Genomic DNA, 13,400 nt, shown 5'->3' with positions numbered 1-13,400 from the left:
GACGCGGGTCTGTCTCAGCGCAGCCACTCATGAGCTCTGTCAGCTCGGGCACTTGCCTTCTCCAAGCTTCGCTTTCCTCATGAGACGTGGATAGAAATGTCCATGGGTGAGGAGGGTTCAAGGAAATGATGGCCATGAAAGGGCTATGTCAACTGGCTGCACTACGCAGTCACTGGGGCTCCTGGAGGACACTGCTGTCCATCCGGAAGGTGGGCAGAGGGACCTTGAGTGTCCCCTCCCCACCCAGGGACTTAGACTGGGTGGACTTGACTCTGTTGCCAGGCAGCAGGCACTGAGTCTGTCCTTCTGCTGTGTGTGTGTGTGTGTGTGTGTGTGTGTGTGTATGTGCACAGGTTTGTTGGGGCATCTGTAGGCACTGTCTGCCAGGATCAGACGGAGGGCCTCCCACATGGTGGACTGAGTGTCTGGCACTGGGGAGGTGCCCGGAGGTCTTCAAGGGTTTCAGAACTTCCCCTCTCCCCCAGGGGTCAGGATCCACTTTGGCACCCACCCACCCCCTCCACGTTTACACGCAGTGGTGGTTCGTTTATTCAACAGAAGCAGAAAAAGATGAATTAAGCTCGAAGGACGCTGTATGTTTATTTAAGAATAAACAGTTTGGAGTGTTTACTATGTGCCAGGCATTGTTTTAGGTGCTGGGTCACTCTGGAGAACAAAACAAAGGCCCCACCCTTTGGAACTCAGGCTGAACGACACAAAGCCCGGGCAGGAAAGCTCACAGGAGAGCCCTGCAGGACCTTGTTCGCAGCCCACTGTGCTTAGCTCTGTGCACAGTTCTTACAAGCCTGCCTCCCTGGAGGCTCGGGTCAGAGCAGCTGAGCAGAAACAACCAGGAGACCAGCTCCTGGAGCAGGTGCAGTGACAGCCCCCAGAATCACAGCCAGTGGCCTGATGGCGTGGGAGGAAACAGAGAACAAAGAGGGCAACACCAGGGGCTCAGAAAAGCCAAGGGATTGGAGCCATTTAGTGTCGGGGTGAGGGGCCCCGGGAGCCTCAAGGACCTGGGGAGTCCTCTGTAGACTGACGTTCCCGGGCTTGACCTTGAGTTGTCAAGGGGAAGCTGAAGTTCATCCAGTAGCGTCTGACGGAGAATGCAGGGAAGTGCATCAATTATTGGGAACTGGGACCTGTCCAAGCTGTTTGGGCACAGAAAACACACGGCTTCCTTTCTCTAGGGAAAGTCACTCCTGCTCAGGGGCTTGTTCTCCTGCGGGGGCAGCGCTGGGCGGGTCGGGGTCCTTGTCTGTTTTGCTCACTGCGGGGGGCCCCCCCCCCGTGCTCCGAATGGAGCCGGGCACAGTCTGAACACTCAGTACATGCTTGCCGAATGAATGGAAGCGTGAAAGCCCAAGCAAGTGAGGTGTTTCTAGCTGCCTTCCACACTATCTCGTGGGCAGCTAGCTCCTCTCTGCCGTGTCCCCAGTGGGGCCCTGGCCACCTGATGGGGAGACACAGTTCCTGCCTTGAGGAGCTGACATGCAAATGGGGGGAGACCCCCCCACACACATACATACACACGTGTGTGTACTGACATGTGGCTGCCTCACCCTGAGTGCTTGGCTTCGCAGCCTTTGTGACCTTTAATCCTCTCTTCAGCCTCAGACAGTAGACTACTATTATTGCCATTTTATAGGTGGAGAAACCGAGGCACAGAGAGGTGACGTCAGTGCTCCAAGTCCCACGGCTGGTGGAATGGGGAAGTCAGGATTCAAACAGAGGCTGTGTGATGCCACGGCCGGCACCTTTAGCCACTCCGCTGCACTGCGTCCGTGAGGGTGCTTGTGCGTCAGGGAGCGTATGTACGTGCACTTAAGTGTGTGTGTGGGTGAAAGATCCGTTTCTCTTCCCAGTACTGTTGTGGTGTCACTGACGGTCAGGGTGGTGGTGAGTGAAGAGCCCTGATCAGAGATGTCCTACCCTTTCCTGGATCCCACGGTAGCTCCAGAGTCTAGCTATGAGGGGCTTAGGGACGATGGGAGGGGCCAGAGGAGGGGTTTGCACACTGTTTTTTCAGAAATCATTTGTCCAGGGGCCTGGTGGCCTCTCCCAGCCACCCCATTATCGCCTCCACTGATCCTGAACTATCCACAGCTAGACTCTGACTGGGGGTCTCCTGAAGACATGCTGTGGGCTTTGCAAAGGCTTGTGGGCCGGCACTTTAGCATGAATTGGCTTGTCTGGTTGATGCCCCCTCACTCCTGCTGTCGCTTTGCTATAAGGATTGGGGAGGGGAGGGGAGGGACTTCCCTGGTGGTCCAGTGGCTAAGGCTCCGCGCTCCCAATGCAGGGGGCCTAGGTTCGATCCCTGGTCAGGGAACTAGATCCCACGGGCCAGCACTAAAGATCCCGCGTGCTGCAGCGAAGATCCTGTGTGCCACAACTAAGACCTGATGCAGCCAAAATAAATTAAATAAAAAAAAGGATTGGGGAGAGGGGAGGCACGGAGATATGCAGAAGCATGATGGGGCCCCCGGGGACCCCCGACACTGTGGTTGGGGGTGTGTGTATATGTGTAGTGTTGGCGGGGGGTGGGGGGCGTGTGTGAGGGTCATGAGTTGGGGCCCGAAGGACGCTTCCAGGGAGCAGGGCCTTCCTCACCTGGCTGGGCCACGTGTCTGCCCAGCTATCTGCTGCCCTCCAGCCCGGGTGCCTTCTCTGGCTATGGGGCAAGGGCAGGAGCTCCTTGAGCTTCTGGGATCTGGAAGGGCAGCGTGCAGCGAAGTGGAATTGGCTGGACAACCTCACAGGACGGGGAGCAGATGGGAAGCTGCAGCAGCTGGGCCTCAGGCCTCACCCAGGCCAGCTCGGCCCTTGCCGTGCCCTGTACTGTGGGTGGGGTGAGGTGGGGACCAAGAAAGGCAGATAGGCTGACAGACGTGGAGAGAGAAGCAGAGGGGAGGCCAAGAGAGAGCTGGCACAGAGAGACGCGGCGGGAGCATGGAGAGAGAAGCAGAGATGGTCAGCCTGCAGCCCGAGAAGGGTCGGCCCGGCGGCGCCTGGGGTCTCCCTGCCCGTCCCCTGCAGGAGTGGGTTCTCCCTCTGAGCTCTGGCCCGGCTCTGCAAGCGCCGGGCCTCCCACCTTCCCTTAGGCCCCAGGGGATGAAGGCTGAGGCTTTCTTAGCACCAAGAGAGGTGGCAGCTGGGGGGGTGGCTTGAGGACTTTCTAGTCCCGATTGCCAGTGAAGAAGCTGAATCCTCTAGGGACTGAGGGGTCTGCCTTGCTCTGCTGCATCCTAGCTTGTGACCGAGGGCCTCCATTTCCCCATCTGCAAAATGGAAGCAGCGACAGCACCTCCCAAGGACTGTACAACCGCACATGCAAAGGAGTGTGTTGGGCTCCGGGCGAGGCCGCCCTCAGCCGATTCACGGACTACTGTCCCCAGGCCTGGGAGGACGACCTGGCCCCCTGTCTCAGGAGCCCGTGGTGGAGCCGTGTGGGGGAGCATGTGGGCGATCGCAGCTGCAGCAGCCATAACTCGAGCACAGAGGGGTGTAGGAGGAGTCGGTATGAAGTGCTTGGAGGCTTCAGAGGGGAAACACATTTCCCCAGACTGCAGTGAGGTGGGTTTCGGGGCAGGCAGCTGGACTGGAGGCCCCATTGTCCTGGACTGGGGACACAGCAGGGACACAGGCAGCAGAACCCTGCCCTCCTGGAGTCTCCATTCCCATGGGTGGAAGTAACTCCGCGCAGGGCTGTACTGGAACAGAGGGGACGCCCGGGACTGGACGGTGCTCTCTTAGTGCTGGCCCGGGTGCCTGGGTCCCAGCTTCAGCTCCAGCATCTTAGCACAGGAGGGGTCCCCAGTGTTACTCAGTGGTGGTTTCCTACAGCTAGGAAAGTTCTTCTGTATGTCCTTGACTGACCCTGAGGTTTGAACATAAATGTTGGCCCCAGTCAGCGAGCGGTTTAGACTGCTGGACCCACTGTTGCTCCTGACCTGGGCCGGCAGGGCAGGACGTCCTCCTAGCATCACAGGAAGCTATCTGCACCCTGTAGCTGGGAGCTCCTGGCAATCATATTCACTTCTCTGACGAGTGGCCTGGAGGGACACAGCGGGGGGCAGGGGGAAGAGGTGACTCGACAGCATCTACCAGGATAGCATTTTGGTGGTTTCTGCTCTGCCCTGGGGTTAGACTGTAAGCTGCTGCAGGGCAGGGCCTCCAACCCTGACGCCTGTCACAGAGCTGACGGGAGGAACTCAATAAATCTTTGATGACTGAATGAAGTTTTCCCCCAGTTCATGGTCCCCAGGCGGCTTCTCCTGGCTCACAAGGGGCTCTGGCTATAACTTTGCAACTCTCAGATCCTGGCACCTGGAGAGCCCTCCCAGCCTGGACACAGTGTGGTCGTTGATTCACACCGTGTTCCTGCCCTCAGCAAAGGGCCGCCAGCTCCAACTGCTCATAAATTTCCTGCCTGTCACCCGTGGCGCCCAGGCCAGGCGAGGCGGGAGGCGCTGGGGGTGGGCTGGTCCATACCTGCTTCCAGTTCCCTGGGAAGTTTGGAGGCCAGAAGCCCAGGCCTATGCTTGTGCCCAGAATAACCTCAGCAGAGCCTGGCCCTTGGAGAGGTGGAAGCAGATCTGCCAGATGCAAAGATGTATGGGCTGGAGTGTTGGAGAAAACACAAACACCAGCTTGCCGTGCAGTTTGCACAAGCTGATTTCACTCCCATGAAATCCAACATACGTCTGCCTACGCATAGGAAAAGTATGTGGATGGATGGGCCTAGAGATGATCATACTAAGTGAAGCACGTCAGACAGAGAAAGACAAATACCATATGATATCACTTATCGGTAGAATCTTAAAAATGATACAAGCGAATTTATTTACACAACAAAAACAGACTCAAAGGCATAGAAAACAAACTCATGGTTACCGAAGGGGAAAAGGGTGGGAAGGGATAAATTAGGAGTTTGGAATTAACAAATACGCACTACTACATATAAAAGAGATAAGCAGTGAGGACCTACTGTGTAGCACAGGGAACTATAGTCAATGTCTTGTAATAACCTATAGTCGAAAAGAATCTAAAAAAAAAATATATATATATGTACATATATATGTGTGTGTGTATATATATATATATATATATATATATATATATATATATAAAACGGAATCACTTTGCTGTGCACTTGAAACCAACACAGCATTGTGTATCAACTAGGAAAAAAAAAAAGGAAAAGTATGTGGAACAGCAATCACCCAGCACTATCATGGTTTCTCTCGGTGGGGAGATGGAGGTGATTTAAATGGTTTTCTTCTGTTCACTCTTCTGTGTTTTCTAACTTTTCTATAATTAACATATACTACTTAGGCGTTTACAAAAATTTTAACAGTTTTTTAAATTATAAATTAATTTATTTATTTTTGGCTGCGTTGGGTCTTCGTTGCTGTGCGCGGGCTTTCTCTAGTTGTGGCGAGCGGGGACGACTCTTCATTGCGGTGCGTGGGCTTCTCGTTGCGATGGCTTCTCTTGTTGTGGAGCACGGGATCTAGGTGCGTGGGCTTCAGCAGTTGTGGCACACAGGCTCAGCAGTTGTGGTGCACGGGCTTAGTTGCTCCGCCGCATGTGGGATCTTCCCGGACCAGGGATTGAACCCGTGTCCCCTGCATTGGCAGGCGGATTCTTAACCACTGTGCCACCAGGGAAGTCCCAAAATCTTTAACATTTTTATTGAGATTATAGTTTACCCATTTAAAATGTACAATTCAATGATTTTTTAGTTTTTTCACTAAAATGTGGCCATCACCACAGCCAATTTTAGAGCATTTTCATCAGCCCCCAAAGAAACCCCATATGCTTTAGCAATCTCCTCCCTCCCAGCCCTAGGCAACCACTAATCTATGGGTTTCCCTGTTCTGGACATTTCATGGGAATGGAATCCTGTAATACGTGGGCTTTTGTGCCTGGCTCCTTTCACCTAGCGTACTGTTTTCAAGGTTCATCCAAGTTCTGTCATATGTCAGTACTTCATTCCTTTTTATGGCTGAATAATATTCCATTGTATGAATATACCACACTTTGGTTATTCATTCGTCATGGATGTGACTTAAGTAATTTAAAAGTTGTGCTTATTTTTAAAAAAGAATTCGTCTAAAGCAGATTGGCCGAGATGACAGTTGGTTCCATATGACTATTTCTGGTTACTTCTTTTGAGACCTTTCAGCCTGTGATGCCATTTTATGTTTTCAAACACCAGTGAATCACACCAAGGACCCAGCTCTTTGCAGGAATGGGAGCTGGTGCTTACACTGTGTGCCAGGCCCTGCTGGGAGTGTGGCTTTCTCGTCCCATTGATTCTTTGCAACTGAGCTAGAAAGTGGATACTATTACTGTGCTCATTTTATCTTTTTAATTTTTACTGGAGTATAGTTGATTGGCAGTGTTGTGTTAGTTTCAGGTGTACAGAAAAGTGAATCAGTTATACATATACATATATCCACTTTTTTTCAGATTCTTTTCCCATATAGGTCATTACAGAGGACTGAGTAGAGTTTCCTGTGCTGTACAGTAGGTCCTTATTAGTTACCTATTTTATATATAATAGGTGTATATGTCAATCCCGATCTCACAGTTTATCCCTCCCCTGTGCTCATTTTAAAGATGAGGAAACTGAGGCTTTGAGAGATCAACCAGCCTGCCCAGGGCCCCAGAGTCCCGCTGACTTTGGGGCCAAGATGAACCCTAGTGGTCAGCATTTAGAACCAAACCCTTTCTAGCCCATATATTGGTGTACGTAAAAGTGAAAGGTAAAATAATGCCTGATAGTGTGGGGCTTGAAGAATACTTCTCCCATGCCCTCCCTGCTTGTCTTTCATATTTTAGTTTTAAAGTAACATTGCAATCTGACTGCTCCTTTTAGGACAAACCATAAAAAACAAAAAACTCAGGATTTCAGTCCCATTTGACGTCTTTCTCTACACATAGAAGGCTCTATACAAATTGCTTAAAAACAGAAAGATGTATGATTTGAAAACAGTCAAAAATGGTTAAATAGGGCTTCCCTGGTGGCGCAGTGGTTGAGAGTCCGCCTGCCGATGCAGGGGACACGGGTTCGTGCCCCGGTCCGGGAAGATCCCACATGCCGCGGAGCGGCTGGGCCCGTGAGCCATGGCCGCTGAGCCTGCACGTCCGGAGCCTGTGCTCCGCAACGGGAGAGGCCACAACAGTGAGAGGCCCGCGTCCCGCAGAAAAACAAAAAACAAACAAACAAACAAAAAGGTTAAATAGGTGAAGTGACTGAAAATGAACTTAAAAGGTAAAATAACTTATAGGCAGAAATAATCGTTTTTTTTAAAATGCCCTCAAGTGATAAAATTACCCTGAAGCACATAGAAGTGACGAGGAGAGGAAACCAATCCACTTAAAGCCAGGAACAAACTTAGTAAGCAGAGGAGGTATAATTAGAAATTTAAAAACTGGAAGTGAACAAAACCAGACAGATACAACATTGTTCCTGGGTTCACAACAATTACCAAAAGTTCCCCTAAAACATAGGCACAGTTACAAAAATGCTCAGTGTTACATTTGAAATAGGAAACGTATCTGGTGGTACTTAAATGCTACAGTAAATAAAATGCCTGGTAACTGGAAATATTCACACGTCCAACAAATAACAAATATTTATTGAGATGCTACTGTGTGTCCAGACTGTTCTAGGCTCTGGGGCTATAGCAGCGAACAAAACGACCATGTCCCTGCCATTGTGGAGCTGACATTCTGACCACAAATGAGTGAGCAGATAAAAAGATGATTTCTGGGAATTCCCTGGCGGTCCAGTGGTTAGGACTCTGCACTTTCACTGCCGAGGGCACGGTTTGATCCCTGGTTGGGGAACTAAGATCCTGAATGCCATACTGTGGCCGAAAAAGAAAAAAAGATGATTTCTGAATGTGATAAACCCAGACACTTTGTCACCCTGACCAAATCACTTCAGTCGGACTCAGCACGTCAGACCTGCTGAAAGGGACCTGGGAGGCATCTTGTCTAGTCATTTTTAAAGTTTGTATTAGTGAGCAGCAAGACCTGTGTTTAAAGGGCATCTTTTGTGTGGAGGGGTCATGCTGCAGGGGGCTCCTCAGGACGGTGAGAGCCTTACCCAGCTATAATCAGAGGCTTGGCCGCAGTGGGAACACCACACACAGAAGGCCAGAGCCAGAGGGGACGCAAGAGGCCCTTTCAAGCTGTGCTTCTCACATGGACCCAAGCAGGATGTTGCCAGGAGTTACATGAGAAGGGGGTCTGTGGTGTGGTTGTCACAGTGGGGAGTATGTCCAGCCCTCTCCCCTGTATTTGCAGTTATGCTTGCATGTGTGCGTGCACACACATCCACACCTACACTTACGTACACACGCGCGCGCGCACACACACACATACCCCACCTCTTCTGAAGGGATGGCATAGGTAGGTTTGTCTCCTGTCTCTCAGCCACACCAGATTGGTCTAGGGGAAGGAATCTGACTGAGGCTGGACCAACTGACTGCCTTCACTGGGTCTTCGGGGTTGGGATGCTGAGAGATTGGGCCAATGGGCAGACAGGCAAGAAAGAAGTAGAGCCTGGAGGTGGCTGAGTGATGTTGTTGGCAGGTACCTGGAGGGAAGGGCCATAGATTGCCCCTACTGCAGTTCAGCAAGCTTTCCTGAGACTTTCCCCCAGCCCCTCTGAAATGCCCTTGTGCAGCCTTAAATAACGGGAAGAATAGAGTGAGTTTCTCCTCCTCACAATGCGGTTGCAGTCACACAATCAGATGGGTTGGGGAAACACTGGGTAAATAAAGCCACACGAATTTCTTTACCGTAGGACTTTTCAGAGACTTTAATATGTTCATATACACGGTGACTTTCCAAAGTCGGGCCAAGGTCTGTGATGTTTCCCAAACTCATGGGATATACCTCACCTGGCTAGTATTCTGAAGAGCACCCTTTGGGGAGTGCTAATCCAACGTACGTGCACTTGCCGTACAGGTGAAGGAATTAAAGCACAGAGAGGGAGAGTCAGTTCCCCAAGGTCACACAGTCGGTTAATTGCAAAAAAAGTTCGTGGCACCTAAGGCCTCCCAGTGTTCTTCCCACCACGCTCCAGTTGACATAAGCCTTCCTTGGACGGATGATGCCTGTGCTGGCATTCCTGGACCAAGGTGGGTGGTGGGAACGCAGGTCCAGTGTAGACGTTAGGGAAAGGGTGGGGTTGAGAATTGCAGGTCGGGCCTTGGCGAGAGAAACCCCTGTCTCCCTTGCTCTTGGGTGGTAGCCATGGCTTCAGTGGAGTCTGAGAGCCGACGGAGGGCTTGGGGCTGGGCCCGGCCGGGCGGCCGCCTTTACAGGGCAGCCAGTGGGATGGCTTCAGCTGCCCCAGCCTTCCGTGCCTTCCCTGACCGCAGGCAGACTGAACAAGGGAGGAACTCCGGGCCAGTCCTCCGCAGGGCCCGCCCAGGCAGCCAGCGCCGGGATGACGCGGCTGTAAATCACCCCGTGGACCACAGACCCAGTGCCATCCCCACGGGTTTCCTTTCCGCTTCTTAATCCTCCTCAGACTCGGTAACAAAAAGCAGATTCCTGCTGGGGCCAGCCACGCACCATGGGCTCGGAGAATGTGAGCCTGGATTCACCACATCAAGATGCTACCTCCTCTCACTTTTCCTTTTCCCCTTCTTAGCCTCTGTTAGCTGGAGGACACTCCCTCCTCCTGGCTGGGCTCCCTCGCCCTCCCTGGACCCCACTTCCAGCCTTGCCCCGGCCTCGCACCTTGGCTGCCTGCCCAGCGCCGCCCAGGCCTGAGGCTCACTAGGGCCTGTGGTTAGCAGCCCCTCCAGCCTCGTGGTTTGGCTGCAGCCCGGCTCCCCGAGCCTCCCTTTCAGCAGGAGCAGGCTCTTTGTGGTAGAATAAACACTGCCGATCTGGATTCGAATTGTGGTGCTGCCAACTCGTAGCACTTACCTCTGAGCTGGGGACGTGAGAAGCGCCCTGGCGTGTCAGAGGTGCCTGACAGATGTTTTGCTTCAAAAATAAGTGCTTAGCTGTTTGTTCAGGGTTGTTGCAGGAAACGGGAGAGAAGGATTTGGAACTGCGGTATTAGGGCTGTGCTGTGCCCAGTTAACGGATGGCTGTTATTCTCCTGCGTCTTCTGGGTGGACTGGGAGCCCCTGAAGAGCCTCCCCACCAGCTCTGACCTCCCCCAAAGCTAAAGCCCGGCAGCCCCAGGACCTTTTCGCGTCTCCTGTCCCTTCCTGTAGCGAAATCACGCCCTCTGGTCAGTTTTCTCATGAGCAACACCAAGTTCAGCTGCCAGTGTGAAGTTTCCGAAGGTCAGGACTGCAAGGAACTGAAAGACGGTCTAACCTAGGGGTTTCCCAATTTGCCCCAGAGCACCTGGGTTCTCACAGCCACCCCAGGCTCCACGTTGGAAGGAATACTGTAGGCTCTGGGCTCCCCTCTCTCTGTGTCCCCTGTACTCTCCCGATCCAGATAGACTAGAACCGTGTTCATCTGTTTTCTGGGTTCGAATTCCCAGGTCAGACTTCATTTCTACTACAGCTGAGGACACTGTCCTCTTATAGATGAAGACACTGTCATTTTATAGATGAGAACACTGAGGCCCAGCTGGCGGGGGGATGGGCTGCACCTAGAGTCAGCCTCTTGGCTGCCGGTGTAGTGTCTTGTCTGAAGGGTGTAGGGCAGCGGTCCCCAACCTTTTTGGCAGCAGGGCCCGGTTTCGTGGAAGACAGATTTTCCACGGACCATGGGGGAGGGGAGGGTTCAGGCGGTGATGGGAGCGATGGGCAGCGGCAGACGAAGCTTTGCTGGCTCGGCCACCGCTCACCTCCTGCTGCGCAGCCCGGTTCCTAACAGGCCGCAGACCGGTACAGGGGTCCCGGGGGTTGGGGACCCCTGGTGTAGGGAGAAGGAGGTAAGGATGCCATTCCCGTGGGGGGACAGGGCTGACTCTGATATCCCTCAGAGGCGTGACCTGGGGGACTGTGGTATCAGGACCAGGGGTCCCTGAGCTTCCTCTACAACCCCGCCCATCCCCCAAACCAGCAAAATCAGCAGTGGCTCTGAAATGCAGCAAGGTAGGGGTGGGGAGTAAGGGGACGACGTGGGCTCTGGCAGCAGCCGGTCCTGGGTCCAGATCCTGGCTCCATCCCTTACCGAACCTTTCAGGATTCAGTCCCTGCCTGGGCCATACGAGTCCCTCCCGAGCCCCTCCCCGGGCAGCCACGAGGATCGAGTAAGAGGAGGTACCATGGGCGCCGGCACCTGGTACAGGTCGGCCTTGTGGAGTCAGGACCAGTAGGGGCTACTTCTGACCATTGGTTGGTTTTCGTTTGTTTGTTTTTTGGCTTTTTAAAAATTTTTATTTATTTAATTTTTATTTTTGGCTGCGTTGGGTCTTTGTTGCTGCGCACGGGCTTTCTCTAGTTGTGGCGGGCGGGGGCTACTCTTCCTTGCGGTGCGCGGGCTTCTCATTGCGGTGGTTTCTCTTGTGGATTCTCATTGTGGTGGCTTCTCTTGTTGCGGAGCACGGGCTCATGGGCTTCAGTAGCTGTGGCTCGTGGGCTCTAGGCTTGTGGGCTTCAGTAGTTGTGGTGCACGGGCTTAGTTGCTCCGCGGCATGTGGGATCTTCCGGGACCAGGGCTTGAACCCGTGTCCTCTGCGTTGGCAGGCGGATCCGTAACCACTGCGCCACCGGGGAAGCCCTTCTTTTTGTTTGTTTGCTTGTTTATTGACGTATAGTTGATTTACAATATTATATTAGTTTCAGGTATATAATATAGGGATTCAAAATTTTTATAGATTATATTCCATTTAAAGTTTGTATAAAATATTGGCTCTAATGCCTGTGCTATACAATATATCCTTTTAGCTTATTTATTTTATTTTTTGTTTGTTTCTTTATTTTTAAAAAACATTTATTTATTTGGCTGTGCCGGGTCTTAGCTGCTGTTTATTTTTTTAGTTTAGTTTTTTATATTGGAGTATATTTGATTTATAATGTTGTGTTAGTTTCAGGTGTACAGCAAAGTGATTCAGTTTTATATATAGATATATACAGATATCTATTCTTTTTCAGATTATTTTCCCATATAGGTTATGACAGAGTATTGAGTAGAGTTCCCGGTGCTCTACAGTAGGTCCTTGTTGATTATCTATTTTAGATACAGTAGTGTGTATATGTTAATCCCAACCTCCTAATTTATCCCTCTCCTCCCATTGGTTGTTTCTTTCAGGAGTGACCGGCCATGGGCTTGTCCAAGGACGCTGCTTGTGGGCCCTCTTTCCAGTCAAGCTTGAGGAGAAGGTGAGCTCGCCAAGTCCAGCCTTGTCGTCCTCTCTAAGTTGCCACCGGATGCTCAGACCACCACCTCTCAGGACAGAAGCTTGCCTGCCCCCCTCTCGCCCTCTCTCCCCCCCACCCCGCAACCACTCCACAGTGACTTTGCACTTTGCTCTCTGCCTGGTGGGACGGGGAGAGCAAAGCCTTCCCCTTGCCTGGGCCTGAGGCCCACCGTCTGGCTGCAGAAATTCATTGCCAAAGATTCGACAGAGACACTGAACAAAATGGGGTGAGAAGACCCCATAGTGAAAAGCCACACTGTTGCTCTGTGATGTTTACTCCTCCTGTTGCCCGGGTCCCATCTCACGCCAAAGACGAGTCAGCAGTTCCACTAGGAACTCGTGGAAAGGATGGACGTTTGGTGACTGTTGGAAGCGCTTGACCCTCTGACCCGGAACTCCCTTTCTACAGCTGGGTCCCGAGCTGGCTGGACGCAGATAAGCCTTCTGGCTTATCTGTGATAGGGAGGCTGTGACAGGGAGGCTGGGGGCACCTGTGGGGAGTGAGGTCTGAGATCCCGGCCCCCCTCCCTCTCCTTCCCACTGGCTGCCCAGGCCTCTGACCCTGATTTTCCCATGTTCCCTGGGCGCAGGCTCCTTCTTGGGCCCTAAGCATCGTGAGAAGTGAATGGGGGGGTGGGGGGCAATACTGACCACCCGTACCTCACCCCAGGGACTTGCCCCAAGGTGACCCCCAGCCGGTCCAGCCAGCCACTCCTCGCCAGGGGCCTGCCCTCCTGACTGGGCACACAAGATGGCGCCCTGCCTGGGGGCCGGCGGGCTGTGATGGCTGTGCAGGGGGCAGAGGGGAGGAAGGGACCAGGGGAATGGGCCAGTATGTGGGGAGGCGGGCATGTTCAGAGTCAAGGCCTGCTCCTTCCTTGTGCACAAGGCCAAAGCTGTTCACATCTGTGCTCAACCATCTGCTTCAAATTGAAGTAAAAGCCCCGACATGTAACGAAAACACTTGCTTGTGTTGATGGACCCTGTGGGTGACCAGGACTTTGGCCGGTCAGTTGGAGAGGGTGGTGGGGGG

The 13,400-nt window shown here is 52.6% G+C and overlaps 1 protein-coding gene across 1 annotated transcript in view; it reads left to right on the top strand.

Moving 5' to 3' along the window:
* The window catches only part of ATOH8 (atonal bHLH transcription factor 8), a 34,711-nt gene extending 21,373 nt beyond the window's left edge, over positions 1–13,338 (top strand). Inside the window, exon 3 of the mRNA XM_004271600.3 lies at positions 12,259–13,338. Coding sequence (XP_004271648.1) covers positions 12,259–12,264 — 6 coding nt within the window. The 3' untranslated portion in view covers positions 12,265–13,338. The remainder of the gene's footprint in view (positions 1–12,258) is intronic.
* Positions 13,339–13,400: the final 62 nt, after the last annotated feature.

The sequence above is a fragment of the Orcinus orca genome, chromosome 13 (assembly GCF_937001465.1).
Source record: "Orcinus orca chromosome 13, mOrcOrc1.1, whole genome shotgun sequence".
NCBI lineage: Eukaryota > Metazoa > Chordata > Mammalia > Artiodactyla > Delphinidae > Orcinus > Orcinus orca.
Note: the sequence above shows the minus strand (reverse complement) of the source record. Positions and strands in the feature narration are given on the sequence as shown.